The sequence below is a fragment of the Bos mutus genome, chromosome 18 (genome assembly GCF_027580195.1).
Source record: "Bos mutus isolate GX-2022 chromosome 18, NWIPB_WYAK_1.1, whole genome shotgun sequence".
Lineage (NCBI taxonomy): Eukaryota > Metazoa > Chordata > Mammalia > Artiodactyla > Bovidae > Bos > Bos mutus.
This window is the reverse complement of record NC_091634.1, coordinates 52,488,255-52,507,595: the sequence shown is the minus strand read 5'-3', so window position 1 is coordinate 52,507,595 and position 19,341 is coordinate 52,488,255. Positions and strand designations below refer to the sequence as shown.

At 43.6% G+C, this 19,341-nt stretch overlaps 1 protein-coding gene across 2 annotated transcripts in view; it reads left to right on the top strand.

The window, feature by feature from the left end:
* Positions 1–17,462, top strand: part of CDH13 (cadherin 13) — a 1,011,871-nt gene extending 994,409 nt beyond the window's left edge. For both annotated transcript variants that reach the window (XM_070388650.1, XM_070388651.1), the window contains 3 exons: positions 5,795–6,028; positions 9,674–9,892; positions 16,444–17,462. In XM_070388650.1, the coding sequence (XP_070244751.1) occupies positions 5,795–6,028; positions 9,674–9,892; positions 16,444–16,451 (461 nt within the window). In that variant the 3' untranslated portion in view covers positions 16,452–17,462. The remainder of the gene's footprint in view (positions 1–5,794; positions 6,029–9,673; positions 9,893–16,443) is intronic.
* Positions 17,463–19,341: the final 1,879 nt, after the last annotated feature.

Below are 19,341 nucleotides of genomic sequence, written 5' to 3'. Positions count from 1 at the left end.
CACACTATTCCCCATACGGAACCACCTAGATGCATGATCAGTGTTAAGACACATGCTGCACACATCTAGCCCAGAGACCAGAAAAGCCTACTGCCTTCCTGCACTTCTCTGAGCTCACTTCCAGACGTTCTGGCTGAGATTCAACCTTCTTTGCATGTGAAGCCAGCCCAGCCAACTGTGGCAAGACCAGGGAGCCTATTCTTCTACAGGCACTCTCTTGAGGAGATGCACTGGGGTCTGATCTTATCAGTCTAGGGATCTCGTAATGCGTGAAAATCCGGTCTCTCAAATGCAGTTGTTCATAGCAGCATTGTTCATAACAGACTAAAAGCAGAAACAACCCGGATGTCCATTAGCTAGTGAATGGATAAAGAAAACATGGTCGATCAACAGAATGGAGTATTATTCAGCTATAAAAAGGAATGAAGTACTGATTCTTGGAATAACATGGAGGAGCCTCAGCGATACCATTTGGGGACTTTTCTGGTGGTCCAGTGGATAAAACTTTGCCTTCTCTTGAAGGGGCTGCAGGTTCAGTTCCTGGTTAAGGAGCTAAGACCCCGTGTGCCTCTCAGCCAAAAAAAAAAACAAAACATAAACCAGAAGCAATATTGTAACAAATTCATAAATACTTTTTTAAAAGTTGTGTGTTGTTTAATTGCTGGGCCATATCTGACTCTTTTGCGACCCCATGGACTGTATGTAGCCCGCCAGGCTCCTCTGTCCACGGGATTTCCCAGGCAAGAATCCTGGAGTGGGTTGCCATTTTCTTCTCCAGGGGATCTTCCCAACACAGGGATAGAACCCACATCTCCTGCATTGGTAGGTGGATTCTTTATCACTGAGCCACCTGGGAAGCCCTTTTAAAATGGCACATATCAAAAAAAAAAAAACTTTAATAAATAAATAGAATTAGATAATGGTGGTAGTTGCAGAACTCTGCAAATTTACTAAATATCGATTCTTTGTAAAAACAAATAGAGAAAAGAAAGTAGAATTGGAAAAAAATTTTTAATCCCTGTATAACTTTTGAATTTACATTTCTGTTTCTGATTATCACAGTAATCATGGTTATTATAAAGGAGATTGAAAAGAGAAAAGTATTACTTTAATGTTAATTACCTGGAGAGATAATCACTATTTAGGTTTGGGTATATTTCTTCCTAATCTTTTTCCTAATCATATATATCTTTTAATTAGTGTCACACTGTTTTTGTCTGTTACTGACAAGATAGATAGATATATGTGCATCTTTTGAATAATGGAACCTATCATAAAATCTCAGTGGTTTTTTTTTTTGTTTTTTTTTTTTTGGCTAAGTGAAAATCCTATGTGGTCAGCATTCTGAATAAAATGATATCCCCATAACCCTAATCCTAACCTGGCTCCGCTTCTCATTACACCCACCCAGTAGCAGGAGACCAGGTGTGACACGTGCCCTTGGGTACAGACCTTAGCTCCACCCACCTTCAACAGAAAGCAGTATATTGTTGGTGATTTAAGTACCAAAACACACAGATTGTTTTTCACCCCTTCTGCCAATTCTTGATGCCAACCACAGTGCCAGAACCCCTAAACTTGGAGCTCCACAGTCTGGCACAGATGGTGGGTTGTGCTGTGACCACCGGTCATTCCACTCACTTCTGGAGCTTCCGCAGCATGCACAGCATGGGAACACTGTGTCTCAGGGGCCGCAGTCCTCGGACAGGTGACACAGTACCAATGGTCACAGCGCCGTGGACAATTACTTCATCTTCTGAGTCCCAGTTTCCTCTTCAGGAAAAATGAGGGAAGACTGGAGGGTAGAGCCCCACGTGCTTAAACAGCAACCTCTCTGGTTCGCTTGGACTTTTAGAAAATGTACAGCTCCACCCCAACACACCTAGAACACAAAAGTCCAAGCCTCGACACTGAACCAAGCAGACTGAGGGTTTGGCCAGGACGGCTGGCACGGACACAGGATGCCAACTCGCCCAGCTCTCGAGGAGATCATCACCACCAAAGTGAATAGCACAAGTTAAATTGTCTTGTTTCAAAATCCAGCCGCAGGATCAGTTTGGTCCTAAACTGATCGATTTGTGAAGTATTATAAGCTGCCAGTGCTGAGTGGGAATGACAAAGCCAGAAATGGGAGCAAGCAGTGGTCCAGGGCACAGCTTCCTGAGGTCAGAGCATCTCTGTGGTCTTGAAGGCACAGTCCTGTTGATAAAACAGATTAGGTTATTCAGGTCCAGGAAAGAAAATGGTAACCATTACTCCCATGTCAAGCCACTGTTTGGCAGCACGAAAGCTTGAAGCAAAATGAATGACCCACCAAGATTTGAAGGCTGTGGGGAGGAAGACAGGGAGAGCTGTCTTTTAGTGGGGACAGAGTTTCAGGTGGGGAAGATGAAAAAAAAGTTCTCAAGATGGACAGCAGTGATGGCTGCACAGTGGGAATATACTTCATGCCACGGAACTGTACACTTAAAAGTGGTTAAAATGGTAAATATTATGCATATTTTACCACAATAAAAGTAGCTCATAAAAGAAGATACAAAAACAATACTAATAATAACCCCAAATGATGGTTTGGGAATTTTAGTTTGCTTTTGTAGTTGAAACGAGAGCAATCCACGGAGTGCAAACTTGGACATGGAAAGCTAAGATTAACCCTCGTTCTAGAGAAGGAGGCCTGAGACACGGAATTCATCTGAGCCGGTGCTCAACTTCTCTGCCTCAGCCTCACAACAACTGAACCAAGGTGTCGCACATCAGAAGCTCCAACCTCGCACGGAGCCCAGGCCACACTTCCAGTTCTCCCAGTGACTGCCAACCCTTCAGTGTGAGCCGGAGTGCGTTTCCTAAGGCAGGACCATGACCTTCATCAGATTCCCAAAGGGGAACCCACCTCCCATTCTATTTAAGACCCCCTGACAGGAGTGGCTCATCTGGGGGCCATTGCATCTCCTGACATTATAAAGACAAAAGCCCTTACAGACACGGGTTCTGAGGTGGGACTTCCTCTGAGCCTTCACGCATCCCCTGAGAATGTGGCCCTGGGCTCCTCTGAGGAGCGCCCAGGACGGGCAAGTGCAGGTCTAGCTCCACATCCCGGGATTTCGCTCAAATTAAGGCTTTTCCCAGCCGTGCTTTGGTTCCGGTGTTTGGTCATGCAGAGTGGGCCCTTGAGAGCTCTGGCTTGTGGACAGAAAGGAGAGAAGAGGGCTGAGGGATTTTTGTTGAGTGCCAGAGAATATCTGGAAGCTTGGTATTTCCTGGACCCCCCACAACTGCTGGAGCCGAAGGGCTCGTGAAGAATCTTTACATTTTAAATTACATTTTACTTTGGGGTGGTGATTTTCCTCCATCTCATACATAGAAACTGGGAGAGGCTTTCCCTGAGGATTTTGAGAATCCACTCTTTACCTTCTTTCTCAACAAAAGACAAACAAGCTCATTTTGCTTGACTTCAGAAAAAGACATCACCAGCCTGGCCTGAGAATAACACAGGGGAAATTGAAGACAGCAGTATAATTAAGTTCACGAAAGGCCAATTCTTATGACCATATTTCAAATACTCATAATGCCTTCTCATCCGTTCTTCCAAATGACTCCATATTATATTCAGAGTGAAAAAAATATAATGGATTCCTCTGAGATATTCAATTAGTTCCATAAAAAGAGAAAAATAATTTTTCAATAAAGAAATTCAGCCAAATGACTAAAGCTGACAGTGAGAAACCAACTTCAAAGTAATTACGCATCTCCTTTGGGTTCTTGCGCTAACAAAAGTTGATGGTCTGCTACCATTAGAAATGCCTATGCTTCTGATGATTAATTACAGCTGTGCTCCTATTTTAGCAGACACTTACTTGAATGTTTACTCTGGAACTATCTTTGGGTGTTGGTCTGTTTAAATTTCACCAGCCCCACTAAAGAGTATCCATTCTCGAGACTCACAGGCATACAGAACAGACTTGTGGTTGCCAAGGAGGAGACGGGGTGGGGAAGGGATGCATTTGGGAGTTTGGGGTTAGCAGATGCAAGCTATTATATATGAGATGGATCAACAACAAGGGCCAACAAAGGCACAGGGATATATTCAACACATCTTGTGATAAACCATAGTGGAAACGAATATGAAAAAGAATGTGTATACACGTGTCACAGTCAATGTTAGTCAATGTTAGTCGCTCAGTCACGTCTGACTCTGCAACCCCACGGACTGTATAGCCCCAGGTTCCAGGCAAGAATACTGGAGTGGGTTGCCATTCCCGTCTCTGACCCAGGAATCAAACCCGGGTCTTCTGCACTGCAGGCAGATTCTTTACTGTCTGAACCACCAGGGAAACCATATATATGTATAACTGAATCGTTTTGCCATAAAGCAGAAATTAACACAACATTGCAAATCAACTATTCTTCACTAAAAATTAAAAAAAAAAAAACAAAACTTTAAAGAGTATCTGTTCTCATGCTTTGTGAGTCACTGATCAGCTTCCTTCAATCTGGCTTCTTCCCCACCAATGCAAATCTCTCCCTAGAAAGTCACCAGTAACATTCTTCTTGGGAAACCCCATTGCTTCTCTTGACTCCTCATCTTTTTGAGCACCATAACACATTTAATTCTTGATCCTTGCCTCCACCTCCAATTCATCTCTCCCATGTCTTCCAGAAACTATCACCTGGCTTTTTAAACTTTTAACCTGCTCTTTGGTGTTTCTTGAGGTGCCCACCCCTCCATAATTCTGCACTTTCAACTCAGGTAACCTAATTCACTAGAAAGGTTTCAAGAGCATCTACATTGAAAATTCCCATTGGCTAACTCAGCCCTGGCATGTCTCCCAAGCTCTGGGCACTTTCTTGCAGGTTCACTGAACTTGACAGGCTCTTAGCACAGTCAGAGCGGAGGCTGTTGTCTTTCTGCACCCCACTACCTTCCGCTTTCCTTCTGGCAGCCTCACCTGAGGGCCTCAATAAGACGAGACATGTATTTGCCGTTCAAAATGCCCTTCATGATGCCATCTATTGCTGGGCTCCCTGCCTCCAGTGCCTGCATCTCCCATCAACACTACTGTATAGTTCCACAAATAAGTCAGATCAGATTGTTCCACTGCTTTTCTGAAAAAACTCAGCTATTTAGATTAAAGGTTTCATTATGGTAAGCAAGGATAAGTTCTAATTATCATTTCCATTCTTTGAGTGAATTTCAATGTGCTGGTATGACATGTGTGTTTAAAGCTTAGCACTCTAACGGTAAAGTCTGAAGAACATCAGTCAGAAGCCTTACATATGATAAAAGGTTTTTTGTATTTTTTTTTAAGATTCCACATGTAAGCAATATCATATGATATGTCTTTCTTAGCCTGGCTTACTTCACTTAGTACGATTATTTCTAAGTGCAATCCCACTCCTAGGCATATACCTGGAGAAAACTGTAATTCAAAAAGATAGATGCAGCCCTGTGTTCACAGCAGCCCTATTCACAATAGCCAGGACATGGAAACAACCCAGATGTCCATGGACAGGTGAACGGATAAAGATGACGTGGTGTATATGCAGTGGAATGTGACTCAGCCATAAAAAGAATGAAATAATGCCACTTGCAGCAACGGGGATAGACCTAGAGATCATAATACTACAAGGCTTTTTAAACCACTAAACTTTATACACAGATGGAAGCCATCCCTCTTGGTCCTGTTTGAAATCTAATGACAGCAGTAAAGGTGTCTGGCACGTCGGGAAGAGGTACTGTGGACGATGACCCCTGCGTTGTATGGGTTGTGTACTAACATCTCCCCTTTCCCTGTAGGCAACCCGCCCGCCACTGGCACTGGGACTCTGCTGATAACTCTGGAAGACGTGAATGACAACGCACCCTTCATTTACCCCACGGTAGCAGAGGTCTGTGATGATGCCAAAAACCTCAGCGTAGTCATTTTGGGAGCGACAGATAAGGATCTTCACCCAAACACAGATCCTTTCAAATTTGAAATCCACAAACAAACCGTTCCTGATAAAGTCTGGAAGATCTCCAAGATCAACAGTAAGTCCTCTTAACATTCCCTTGTTATTCTTCAGCTTTGAAGCCTGGTTTCCCTGGCTTGGTTTCTGTTCCAACCTGTTCCTCCTTTCCTGTGCTCTCGTGGATTCTCACATGGTTTGTTTCAAGTTATTCACGCATTACAAACACTGACAATTTTCCTACCAGCACCTGTACACAATTTGTAAAAATATTGAATATCAGTTTCTTAGAAATGCAAGCATGACAGCTTTCCGCCTCCTGCCTCATCTTTTCTCTGCTGTACCCTGTGAGCTATGCACCCCATACTTCACCCTCTGCACCCACCCAGGTTTCAGCCTTCAAAAGCTGGGGATCTTGGCTCAGGTGCCTCTCCTCACTCAGATCGCTGTGTTTCCCTTAAATTTCACCAGCACTGCAGAGATTTCTGGGCTATGCTTGCCTTCCTAAGAGAAGCACCAGTGCAGGAATCTTCAGGAAGCCTTACCTCTAATCCCCCACCTTCCGTTTTATGCTGCAGATCTCAGAAATGTAAAGACTTTGTCTTTAAAATGACCTTGGCTTTGACTTTCGGCTTTGATATCTTCTCCTGTTCCTCATTTATGAAACTTGCAAGCAATGCCCCGTTCCACCAATCCTTGCACTTGGACAGGTAGAATTTAAAACTTGTCTCAACATTTATCATCTGCCATGTTAAGACTGAAATATCAGATGTATTGAGTTGTGAATCCCCCACTGCCCTCCCCTCCCCATGGCAAGTGGGAACTCACTCCTGCAATCACCTTGCCTCGCAATAAAACCCAGACCAGAACTCATGTGTTACATACACTTTGCCATCAATAGTGAATTTAGCTTATGATTGACCCGGTCAGGGCTGGGTTCCCTCTTCTTACTTCAGAGGTAGAGTTTTTGAGAGGGATGGAGAATTATACATTCCATTAAGTTTTGAAAATGTATTATACAACTGTGCATAAAATTTTCTATTAAAAAAACCTCATCTGTATTGTTACGGCCTTATCTCATATCTCATTTTATTAGCACCTTTCTCTTGTTATTGATTCTACTTGCCTGTTTGTCCATTTTATTGCTTTTTAAAGAATGAATTCTGTTACACTGATTATTTTTAATTAAAATAGCCCTTCTCTTGTTTGAGGGGTTAGTATTTTATTTGCTAGTTTTTGTGTCTGTCGCTGATTTGAATAATCATCCCCAGCTTCAGTTTCCAGCTGGAACTTTCTCATCAAAGACTTTCTCATCTACCTGCAGTTCAGAGAACCTTCCTTGTGCTGACCTGCCATTTCACCGGGGTCATCATTCACATCGGTTATTTCTGCTGCTGTCACCTTCTGGTTAGGATAATCCTTCACCTGTTTGTTTAATTAATGTATTTATTTTGATTGGCGGTTTCTGCCGTACAACACCACAAATCAGCCATGGGTGTACATTTATCCCCCCCGTCCTGAACCCCCTTCCCACCTCCCTTCCCTCCCCATCCCTCTGGGTGGTCCCAGAGCATGGGCTTTGAGTGCCCTGCTTCATGCATCAAACTTGGACTGGTCATCTGTTTCACATACGGTAATATACATGTTTCAGTGTTTTTCTCTCAAATCATCCCACCCTCACCTTCTCCCACAGAGTCCAAAAGTCTGTTCTTTACATCTGTGTCTCCTTTGCTGTCTTGCATATAGGGTCATCGTTACTGTTTTTCTAAATTCCATATATATGTGTTAATATACTGTATTGGTATTTCCCTTTCTGACTTACTTCACTCTGTATAGTAGGCTCCAGTTTTACCCACCTCATTAGAACTGACTCACATACGTTCTTTTTATACTTGAGTAAGATTTCATTGTGTATATGTACCACGACTTCCTTATCCATCTGTCTGCTGATGGACATCTAGGTTGCTTCCATGTCCTAGCTAGCTATTGTAAACAGTGCTGCAATGAACACTGGGGTATATGTGTCTCTTTCCATTCTGGTTTCCTTGGTGTGTATGCCCAGCAGTGGGATTGCTGGGACGTATAGCAGTTCTATTGCCAGTTTTTTTGTTTTCAGGTCGTCACACTTTTCTTTTCCCTCCTGCTGCTGCTGCTGCTGCTGCTGCTAAGTCACTTCAGTTGTGTCCAACTCTGTGCGACCCCATAGACGGCAGCCCACCAGGCTCCCCCGTCCCTGGGATTCTCCAGGCAAGAACACTGGAGTGGGTTGCCATTTCCCTCCTGGTTTTATTTAATAGTTAAAATGCCTTCTAGATTCTTTTTCTTGCTCCTCCAAGTTTTTTTTTTTTTTTTTTTGAATATTTATCCTTGTTTATGCCCAGAAAGAGCCGGTTTAAAAAAATAGCTGGGACTTTCCCGGTGGTCCAGTGGTTAAGAACCTGCCTTCTAATACATGGGCATGGGTTTGATCCCTGGTCGGGGAACTAAGATCTCACAAGCCATGCAGTCATTTGAATGACTGAAGAGAAAATAGCCCAAGGCCAAAACAGTGCCAGGTGAGATGGCCAGTTCTGAGTGCTGACCAGTGGCCTAGGGTGGATGTTCCCACCAAGCATGAGCTTAAAGATCCAGTCCCCAAGTTGTGTATCAGTGCTATGAATTCCCACAGACCTGGGGCCTGATAAAGACTGGGGTCTGAGGCCTGATAAAGACTAAGCTATAGGGACTTCCCTGGTGGTCTGGTGATTAAGAATCCAAGCTTCCACTGTAGGGGGTATGGGTTTGATCCTGGTTGGGAAAGTAGGAACCCACATGCTGCACAGCATGACCAAAAAAATAAATAAAGATAATTTTTTTAAAAAAGACTAGAGTGTAGAAACCATCTCCATGGAAACAGATGGGGGGCCTGCCCACCTTAAAAGTGAGTAGATTTTTGTTATTGTTGTTCCAAAAGTGTATCTTGATTATTTGAATCTGTGTTCTTATATAAAAATGCTGTGAGCTAACAATTTATTTTTTCCAGCTTTATTGCATATTTTTATATACAAATAAAAATTGTATATATTTAAGATGTACAATGTGACAATTCAAGAATGGGTTTTTACATTATTTTTTCTAGATGTTGAATGTGATCTTTGTGAAGATGTATTATACTTTAATACATTTGTAGGGCGGAGTTCCTGGTACTCAATCGTCTCTACCAAATTGGGTCCTCCTGAAATTGATTATAATAGCCCTGAAACACAGAACTCCTCCATGGTGGAAGTGTTCTATCTGGTATTCTCTGATACGGTGGGCTTCCCAGTGGCTCAGTGGTAAAGAACCCTTCTGCCAGTGCAAGAGATGCAGGTTCGATCCCTGGGTCAGGAAGATCCCCTGGAAGAGGAAATGGCAACCCACTCTAGTATCCTTGCCTGGAAAAATTCCATGGACAGAGGAGCCTAGTGGGCTGCAGTCCATGGGGTCGGACAAGACTGGGCACAAACACCAACAAACACAATCTGGTATGGTAGCCACCAGCCACGCGTGCTTGCTAGGCACTTGAAATGTGATTTCTCCAAATGAAGAGCTGAATTTCTATGTTGATTTGGTGTTAATAAATTTATATTTGAGTACTCTTGTAGTTACATCAGTGCACTGCCTACTTTGTGAGTTCAGTTGCTGAAATTCCACTCTTGTTTGCAGAGGTCCGGCCCTCTCTTATGAAGGCCCCCTTTTGTATTTACAGATACACACGCCCTGGTGAGCCTCCTTCAAAACCTGAACAAAGCAAACTACCACCTGCCCATCATGGTGACAGACTCGGGGAAGCCGCCCATGACGAACATCACAGACCTCAGGGTACAAGTGTGCTCCTGCAAGAATTCCAAAGTGGACTGCAACGCAGCAGGGGCCCCGCACTTCAGCGCGGCCACAGCCCTGCTCCTGTCCCTCTTCAACTTAGCCTGTAAGTTCACCAAACTCTAGTGTGCATGTGATAGGAAAACACAACTGCCCCAAACCCACTGTTTTTCCACATATCTTCTTTCCCAAAATATGCATCCCAGAGGAAACATTCATTTTTAGCTTACATCTGTGTGATGGAATGTTACCTGTAAAGGTGCTCCCACTAATGTCTAAAGGCTCCTTCACATCCCCCTGCCAATCTGAGGAACCATGCAAAGGCACCCAATACCGTCAACAGAGCAGGTGGAGAGGAGGTTCCTGCAGATGACCCTAAACTTGAGCTCAGACAGATGTGCCCAGATTGGTTAACTGGTCTACCAGGGCCCTATTTCTCTCTGCATGATGCAGTGTAATCTTTAGCTAGATTTAAGGAGATTCTACACCCTTTAAAGAAGAGTTATGAGAATGCATGGAAGGACGGGGAGGCTGTAGGAAAAGAGGTGATTGCATATTTACACAGTTTTTTCACTGACCGGTTGTCATGACTGTGACATAATCAAGGATTATTTTAAATAAATGAACTATTATACCGAGTAATAGAGGTATGAGCATCAAATAAATAGATACGGGTATCAAATATTTCCTATTTGGGGCTTACTAGTCCAGTTTTAACCTTAAGCAATTATTTACATATAGCTTAATGCCATTCAAAAGACTTTGGGGCCTCAGTATTTACCTTCTGAGAAGGTGAATGGTGTTGTTGTGAATTAGGAGGCTAAGAAAGTGATGATTAGAAAATAAAAACAGAAATTATTGTATCCTAGTGACAGTGTTGAGTGGAGTCAACAGGAAATCTCATTCCAACTTCAGACACGTAGAGCTCCCTGCTGAGCCACTGACCTTGGAGTGGAATTAGAGAGGGGAATTTACAGTGCAAAGTGTCTCCCTGGATGGATGGATAGATGGATGGGGGGAAGTGAGGGATGGAGGGGGAGAGAAAGGAAAGAAGAGGGGGAAAGAGAGAAAGAGAGAGAGAGGGAGGGAATATATATTCCTGTCTCTCTTGTTCTTTCTTCCTCCCTCCTTTCCTTCTTTCCTTCCTTTTATATAAAACATGAGTATTACAGATGAAGCTGAAATCCCCTGTCCCTCTCCCCGGTTTCATTTCCTGTTCTCTCTCCCCAGAGACAACAGCTGTCATGCCGCAGCGTGTGTGGACATTGCTTTATACTGTCACTACACACCACACGCACACACACCCCATATAGTTCTACTTCGTGCAGTTTGTCAGACTTGGTCTAATTCATATTGTGTTGAGCCTGATGTGCTGGAACTCTCTGATCTCCCTCTTTTCATTACGTCTCCAAGCTCCATCTATGTTGCTGTAGTTCAGGGGTTGGCAAGCTTTCTCCATCAGGGCCCAGGTGGCAAATATTTTGGGCTCTGGGGGTCTCATCAGGGCTCTGTTTCATATTCCTTTTTATAGCTGTTTTGGTTCCGTCTTCCGTGTTTTAGCACCAAAAGTATGAAAACCATTCTTAGCTCGAGAGCCAGGCAAACACACTGCTCTGGTTCATTCACTCTAACAGCTAGAGAGCATCCCTTCCCATCCTAGGAATATGGCGCAGTGTACTCCCCTATCAACAGACACACGGGGATTATTTAGTGTCCTGCTCTGACCAACTCTACTGCAGTAAACCTCTGGAATCTGTTTTCCACCAGCTTCTCAAGTGATCACTAGACAGACACGGAGCAGAATTCACATATAGCAGAGTCGGGATAGACCAGAAGGCAGTACTTCCTGGGTGATTGTACAGAAATAAAATGCTGTGTGTGCGTGTATGTGTGTACACAGATGGAAAAGATGATTGAGTCGCCACTCACACATCACCCACAACTGGTGTTGTTGTTCAGTTGCTAAGTCATGTCCTACTCTTTTGCAACCCCATGGACTATAGCCTGCCAGGTTCCTCTGTCCATGGAGTTTCCCAGGCAAGAAAGAATACTGGAGGGGGTTGCCATTTCCTTCTCCAGGTGAATCTTCCCAATCCAGAGATCCAACTCACATCTCCCACATTGGCAGGCAGGTTCTTTCCCGCTGAGCCACCTGGGAAGCCCATAAATACAATTACATGACACCAAAGCCTGACTCTCCGTGAACCAAGGCTCTTCAAGACTCTGCTCACTTACCAGCCCGTCTAGGTGGCCAGTGAGTGTTTTAATGGAGGTTTCCAGCTCCAACTGTTGAAGTACAGATAGATCCCCAGCCCATCCAACCCAGGGAACCAATATCCCAGGTGACCGTAGCCTCCAGCACACATACCCAGTGTTTTTGTGTGTTAACACAATATTTTTTACGATAATACACATGCCTGCTACTCCAAATCATTATGTTAAATACTAGTAAGATGTAATCTGTTGAGATTAAAAGGAATATAATAGCCATGGCAGCATTTGCTTCCTCCCACAAGGGATTTTCTTGTTCCTCCTACTTTGGAGCACCCTGACCTACAGGTGTCAATAATGAGCAGGTTCCCCAGGATGGCTCACTTCTCATCTCTCCCGTCTGAGCTCTTGGATCACAGTTAATCCGAGACAGAATTGTCTGATGACTGCCAAAGAACTCGTGATCATTTTATACTCAAAATAGTACCTTTGAGAAAAGACAGGTGCATGCATTCTGATTTGAAATGTCAGATGCACTTTCTGTTCTCACCTAAATGGAGAGCCACATGGTTATCCCACTGCAGGTCAAGGCACCTGAGGACAGGCCATAATTATCCTCAGAAAGAAACCCTGAATCTCCCTTTTTAGCTGGAAATGACCCTCCCATGTTTTGCACCACAAGACATGTCATTTCAGTCCCCAGTTAAGATAAATAGTTAAGAACAGTTATCATCACCGACCTGTCTGACTGCAAAACAAACCTCACCCTGTCCCTCTATCAAAGGCATAAGATTATTTAATAATGTTCGTCTGAACGTTAGAGATGCCTGCCAAATAAAATGATTCCTGTTTTATTATAGACTAGCCCAAGATGTTCTTCCTAACAGAGAAAGAATGAAACTAATAATGTAGGCATGTGAGAAACTGGCAGGAATAAGACGCCTTGAATGTCCTATGTCTCAGACTCTCCTAAGAGCAAGGTCAGTGTGGCTGACCCATGACAATGGCAAGAGGGCACACGGAAATGGGTCCAAAGTATTGAGCAAAGTGGGGGCATGAGTCCTAACAACACTGTATCTATCAGTAGATTATAAAGTGCAAGGACAAGAGAACTTCCCCACCAGCCATGGTCCTTGAATGAATGCGGAGATTTGGTAGAATCTGTTCAATGTTTCTTTAAAGCAGGGAGTGGCAAACTACAGCCCAAAGGCCAAGAAAGGCTCACTTCCTGATTTTAAGATTTGATTAGAATACCCATGCTCCCTGGTGGATCAGCGGTAAAGAATCCGCCAATGCAGAACATGCAAGGGATGTGGGTTTGATCCCTGGATTGGGAAGATCCCCTGAAGGAGGAAATGGCAACCCGCTCTAGTATTCTTGCCAGGAAAATCAGATGTTCCATGGACAGAGGAGCCTGGCGGGCTACAGTTTATGGAGTCGCAAAGAGTCGGACACAACTGAGCGAGTGAGCACAGACGCACAGAATACAGAAGGTCCGTCCATTTACAGACTTAACCTATGACTGCTTTCTGCTACTACCACAAAAAGAGCTGAGTGGTTGCCCCCAAGACCCTATGGCCCAAAAAGTCAAAAATATTTACTCCCTGGCTCTTGGCAGGAAAAGCATGTCAATTTGGTCTTTAAAGCCTTTGTTCATAAAACTGCAGGGCTCACGTCATCCAACATGGGAAGAGAAAATGGGTTTTGCTCCTCTTCCCCAATAATATTCTGATTCAAGTAGACTCGCATAAACCAAACACCCCTGTTCTGTGGCTTTTCTCTTTGTTTCCTTCATTGCCCTGGTGGTTTTATTTCACTCTGTAGACGAGACACTGATGCTCAGAAAGGTCCCAAGGTGGGTTAGCATGGAGGCCAGTGTTCATTATTAGACTGCCTCCCTTGTGGAAAAAGATAATAAAAACATTTCAGTTTATTATGATACCATAGGTGGCTTTATTGCATTTGAGAGTTGAACTGAGAGAGACGCAGTTCCTTCTTAGACATCCCAAAGTAAAAGAAATAAAACTAATGACATTGAAAGCAATAAAAAATGTAAATGAAATGATTTTTACTGCCAGTTTGTTGTTTAAATCACATGTTGATGACATCGAGGGGATGCATAATTCTCCCCCTAGGACCCTCCAAAGAAAGCAAGCTGGCACATCCATGAGGGTCTTTGTGCTGTGACAAGGCAAGTTCAAGGAATATTGCGCTGAAACCTTTTCAAACACTGTTTTAAAATTAATTCACAAGAGCAAGAATATAAAAGAACAGATCAGGTGAACCATTTGAATAAGTACCAAAATTAAATGTCTCTATATTGGAAAGGACGGGGGATTGAATTGTAACCTTGATGATCACAATGAAGAAGTTTAAAGAGGTGACCAAATGAGCAAAAAAAATGGTCACCAGAAATACTTTTCATTCTAATGCTTTTTATTAAGGTATTATTTGCATTCCATAAAATTCACCTATTTTAAGGGTGCAGTTTGATGAATTTTGGTAAAGTGTAGCCACTCCACAATCAAGATGCCATTCCTTGTACCCCTTTCCTGTTGATCCCCTCCCCAGAGTCCAGACTCTCATTGATCTGCCTTCTCTGATTAGATTCTTGCCTTCTCTAGAATTTTCCATAAACAGAACCGCACAGTCCATGTCATTGGGTGTACCAATATTTTGCTCCTCTTCATTGTGAAATATATTACGGGCAGAGGCAGAGCTTGGAGGAGCACCAAGCCGGAGTAGAGCAGGCCATCCTCGGCCTGCAGACGGAGCTGGTCCCTCCAAGTTTATGGACAATGACAGTCAACCTCTGACGTCCCAGGGCTTTCTATGTGCCACACACATGCACAGCTAAGAACATTACATCATTGTGAACTTTTTTGTGCAATCAACTCAACAGTCACAGGAGATATGCTGTGGTCTGACTTGACTTAAACAGGGCTTGAGGGCTTTCAAATGGAGTGGGTCTTATTAAGCCAAAATTTTTTCCTATTTTTCTCAATGACGAAAATGATTAAGTTATTGGCCTCACACAGGAAAATATTTTTAAATGAAATTTGTGATGCCATTTAATATGTTCTTTTCCAGTCTTCAAATGCAAGTGAATATGAAGGATATAGTTTACTGCAGCCCAGGTCACCAAAGAGTTTAAGGCAATGGTAGCAAGGGCAATGAAAAATTCACTTGAAAAATAAAAAGGAAATTAAATGAGTTCAGAAGAGTCCTAACCCCAGAGGAATTCACCTGTCAAGCAGTATAAAGATCCCTAGGTATAGAAAATAACAATAAAACTTGCATCTGAATCAGCATGTTCATTTCCATGGTCCTTTCTGTTAAAACAGCTTTCTCCCTTAACCTTCTCAATATCATTTTATTTACACTCGAGTCACATTACAAAGATTTTTCTATCTAGAATTTAGAGCAGATACATGACTACTTTAAACTCTGAAATCAGTGGGGTGCAGCACAGGTTGGTGACATTTGCATGCTGACCCGCCCCCTTAACAGATTTAGAGTGAAAAGCCCTAAGCTTTACAGAACAACCCATTATACTCCAACAATCAATTCATTCCAGAAGAGACTATACTTGCATTGTGGGTTGATCTTTTATATATTTTTGTTTCTTTGTAACATGAGTTTTTAGTGGTACCTTCTCCCTGTGCAAATCCAAGATATAATTATAATTAGGCAAAGGTGGCAGAGAGCCAAGCTGCTTCCATTCACCCTATCAGCAGGCAGGGTGGAAGTCCCTCAGCTGGCCTAAAGCCTAGAGAGCAAGCAATGCAAACCCTGAAGCAGGTCTCAGAGAGGCAGGGAGGGGCCGCGTCCAAACAGGCAGCCTGGGGAAGCTTGAAGGGGAGGAGGGGGCTCCAAAAGGAACTCTGCCAGCGCCTGGACTGTAGCCCCCTAAGTCTGACCTCCAGAGTGTAGGAGAGTGAGTGTGTGTGGTCTGTGAGCCGCTGAATTTGTGGTCATTTGTGACAGCAGCCCTCGGGAACTCATACACCATCTCTGCAGAACCACCAGTTACTCTCTTGCTTTTCTCAGGGACCAAAAGAAATATATATATGTATATGTATCTGGGATGATGGTCCATTTCCAAGCTGCCAAGTAGGCTTGTTTATACAAGAGCCCAGCCCTGGGCCAACTGCAGAAGACAGGGCTCAGTGAGGCAGCGGGAGGGGCCACGGTTGATCTGAGGTGTGAGACATGTGGTATTCGCATTTTCAGAGAAGTCCAGCTTTTTGAGTCATAAACCAGCAGAACTATTCCTTCTCTCTTCAAATGTTGTGCTTAAGGAAAAAAAAAACCTTCCCCAAAGTAGTACAATATTTATAAATGCATTTATTATAGCTTGCCAGTCATGTATCTAGTATTTAGCTAAAATGTTTTTGAATCGAGTTGTTATATTCCTTGACTTGACTCTGAGTCTTTTCCATTCAGGTCTGTGAGAACTCCTGACACCTGAAGCTTGATTCCCAAGTTTCCATAGCAACAGGAAAAAGAGAAAAAAAAAAATCCAAATCTGAAGATTGCAGTTTACAGCTCTCGAACTTCACAACCAGGCCTCAATTGTTTCAGATTTTCGTTTTCTTTGCAATTTTCACTTAATCTGTACTTCACCATTTTGACAGCATCTTCCTTTTCCCCTTTAATTAATGGAATCCTCTGAATTTTCCCTTGAGTGTTTTAAACATCATGGCATAGAACTTGACCTTCTGGGAGGAGGAACAATGAATACTTTTCCTGATGTGTTTGCCATGTTGCTAGTCAGCACTCCACACTTCCGGTTTGGTCTGTGGGTTAGTATTTGTATATGTATGCGTATCTGTATGTGTATATACCCAGTATTTATAGAGACAGACTACAGAAGCTTGGTCCTCATATACTGTCACCCTTTCCCGAGAGGTTAAGCACAGAAGGGGTAGAAGCTAAAGCAGCTGACCCCTCCAGGGCCTCAGCGTCCAGTTCAGCACTAGGGCAGAGCACAGAGCTGGAGCTTCTCCTCAACCCACTGTCCAGGCAGGTCCGCAGAGGGGGACAGTTTTCACTGCCATCCTATGTGAGGATGATCCTGAGTGACGGTGGTGAGGAGCAGAGCTGGACGTTTCACCATCAAATGCATGGGCGTCTACCTCTATGCATTTGTAAGTGTCCGGAAACCACAGTCCCAGTGGGTTTTCTGGGGACCTGGCCCAGGATAGAGAACCTTGCCCTCCTTGGCATACGTACAACAGCCAGCGTCATCATGGAGGTCACACATGCGTCCGAAGAGGCCATCAGGTACCATGTGTATACATATATCGGCCCACATGTACAGACATACATTTACGCACATGCACACCGATCATTTCCTATATACATGCATACAATAGAGTAAATACAGGTAGTTTTAAAAGTACCCTTTTGTGTGAATCGACGGCCGTCGTTTGCAAACCTGAAAATAAAAGATGTTCATTATGTATGAGAAGTAACTGATTTTTATTCTGTGAGCATGCGAACATAAGACGGAGGTTAGTGCTTGTACCAAGGTTATCTTCTTGTCCATACGCTGTAACTGAACCATCAAAGCTCACACCAAATTTTTCTAGCAGATAAACTAGTGACAGCCTGTGGCTTTTTCTTAGCGCTCGACACGAGCTAGGGTCAGGTAAGTGTCTTAGCATATTTTAATGCCGTTGCTTACTAAAGGTTTTAACCACACTCGCGGGCACGCGCGGGTGCGCACACGCTTTCTTATGCAATCTCTGTTTGCACCTGTGCTTTTGAGTTTGCCTTCATAGGAACTAGAAGTCATATGTTGTCTTTATTGTAGTGAAATTATGCAGATAGAGTTCCATATATTGTATTTGTTTCTATAGTAAATCTTTTTGAAGCATATAGAATGCAGAGATTTTTTTTTTTCATTAAAATAAATGGGTGTTGGTGGTTAAAACTGCCGGACGGTAGCTCTTCTCTGATTTCTATGTTGGCGTCTAATGTCGCAGACGCTGGGTCTTGCCCAGTGCGAGTTCACACTTCTGGCTGGCCGTTTGGGTCCCCCGACATCAAATGGGTGAGTGGGAAAGTCAGCAGCCCTGCTGAGGGTACAGAGAAGCCTCAGGGACAGGGGCTCTAAGCCTGCAGTCACACTTTACCAGGTTTCCTCTTCTGGCTTCACAGGACGCAGCCCCGTGTCTCCCCGGTGGAGCTCGCTCCCCTCTTCCTGCAAGGCAGAGGGGAGGGCTCACCACGGAGCATATCCAGCAGCATCCTCAGAGGCCAGGCGGTCAGCAGCCTGGCTCACAGGCTCGCTAACTAGGCATCAGGAAGCTCGCTTCATCCTGAGCCCTCCCTGGGGAAGAAGACAGACATCGAGTGACCGTCCACTCGAGTGTAAGACTTGCCCTTGCCTCTCAAGCCCACAGGCTCTGCAGCACTTTACAAATGGCGCCGGTAGCTCAACTTAGCATAGAACACTAAGAAATCAGAGTAAAGGGCATACTTCATGAACAAGCAGGATATGCCTTAATTTTCTCGTATTTAAGTTTATTCCCTGTCCCCAGGATCCTCATCAAGACAGAGATATTTCTGTCATGTTGCTCTTTTGAATCCCTTCAAAAACAACAACAAAACAGACCAATTCTTAGGAGCCAAAACGGTACCATTTCCTGAATCATAGGGTGTATTTATATTGCTAGAATACAGTTGCACTGCAGAATCAAAATGTTATTTCATAATTACCAATGTATTTTATTTCAGTCTAAGTTACTGGAAAAAAAAAAGTCAAGTGAGAGCCAGAAATTTCTTTCCCATTAAGCACAAAACTGTGGGGATTTTATTTTCACTGAATGAAGTCACACCTTCTCCATTTTTTAATTAGTGTATTAACCACCTTAGTTAATTAAAAATTACATTTTCTCCCCATTTTACACATGATTAATTGTTTCAGATGGTTTGTTCTAAGAAGAACATGCGAACATTTTCTAATTTTGATACAAGTTCCCCTCGGTGCTGACAGTTCTCTCCCGATGGACATCATTCAGGTAGAGGTACCTGCCCTGGCTCTCCGCCAGCACCTGCCAATCTGAACATCATAACAAAATAAACCCAGCTACATTTCATGGTAGGTGTGAAATCAGAGATCTCGGTGATCCAAAAGTTAACTCCAAGTGATCCAAAAGTCCTCCCAAGTACCCAGTCACTACCAAACCGACTGAGCGGGGTAGAGAGCTGAGTGGGGGGTGTTGTGTGGGATCTTTAAGAGCTTGCACTGTACTTGGCTATAGACAAATGCTAAAGGGTCTCCAAGCATTTTCTGATTTTCTAAGTAGAGCGCACTAATCTAGCCACTTGTAGTTG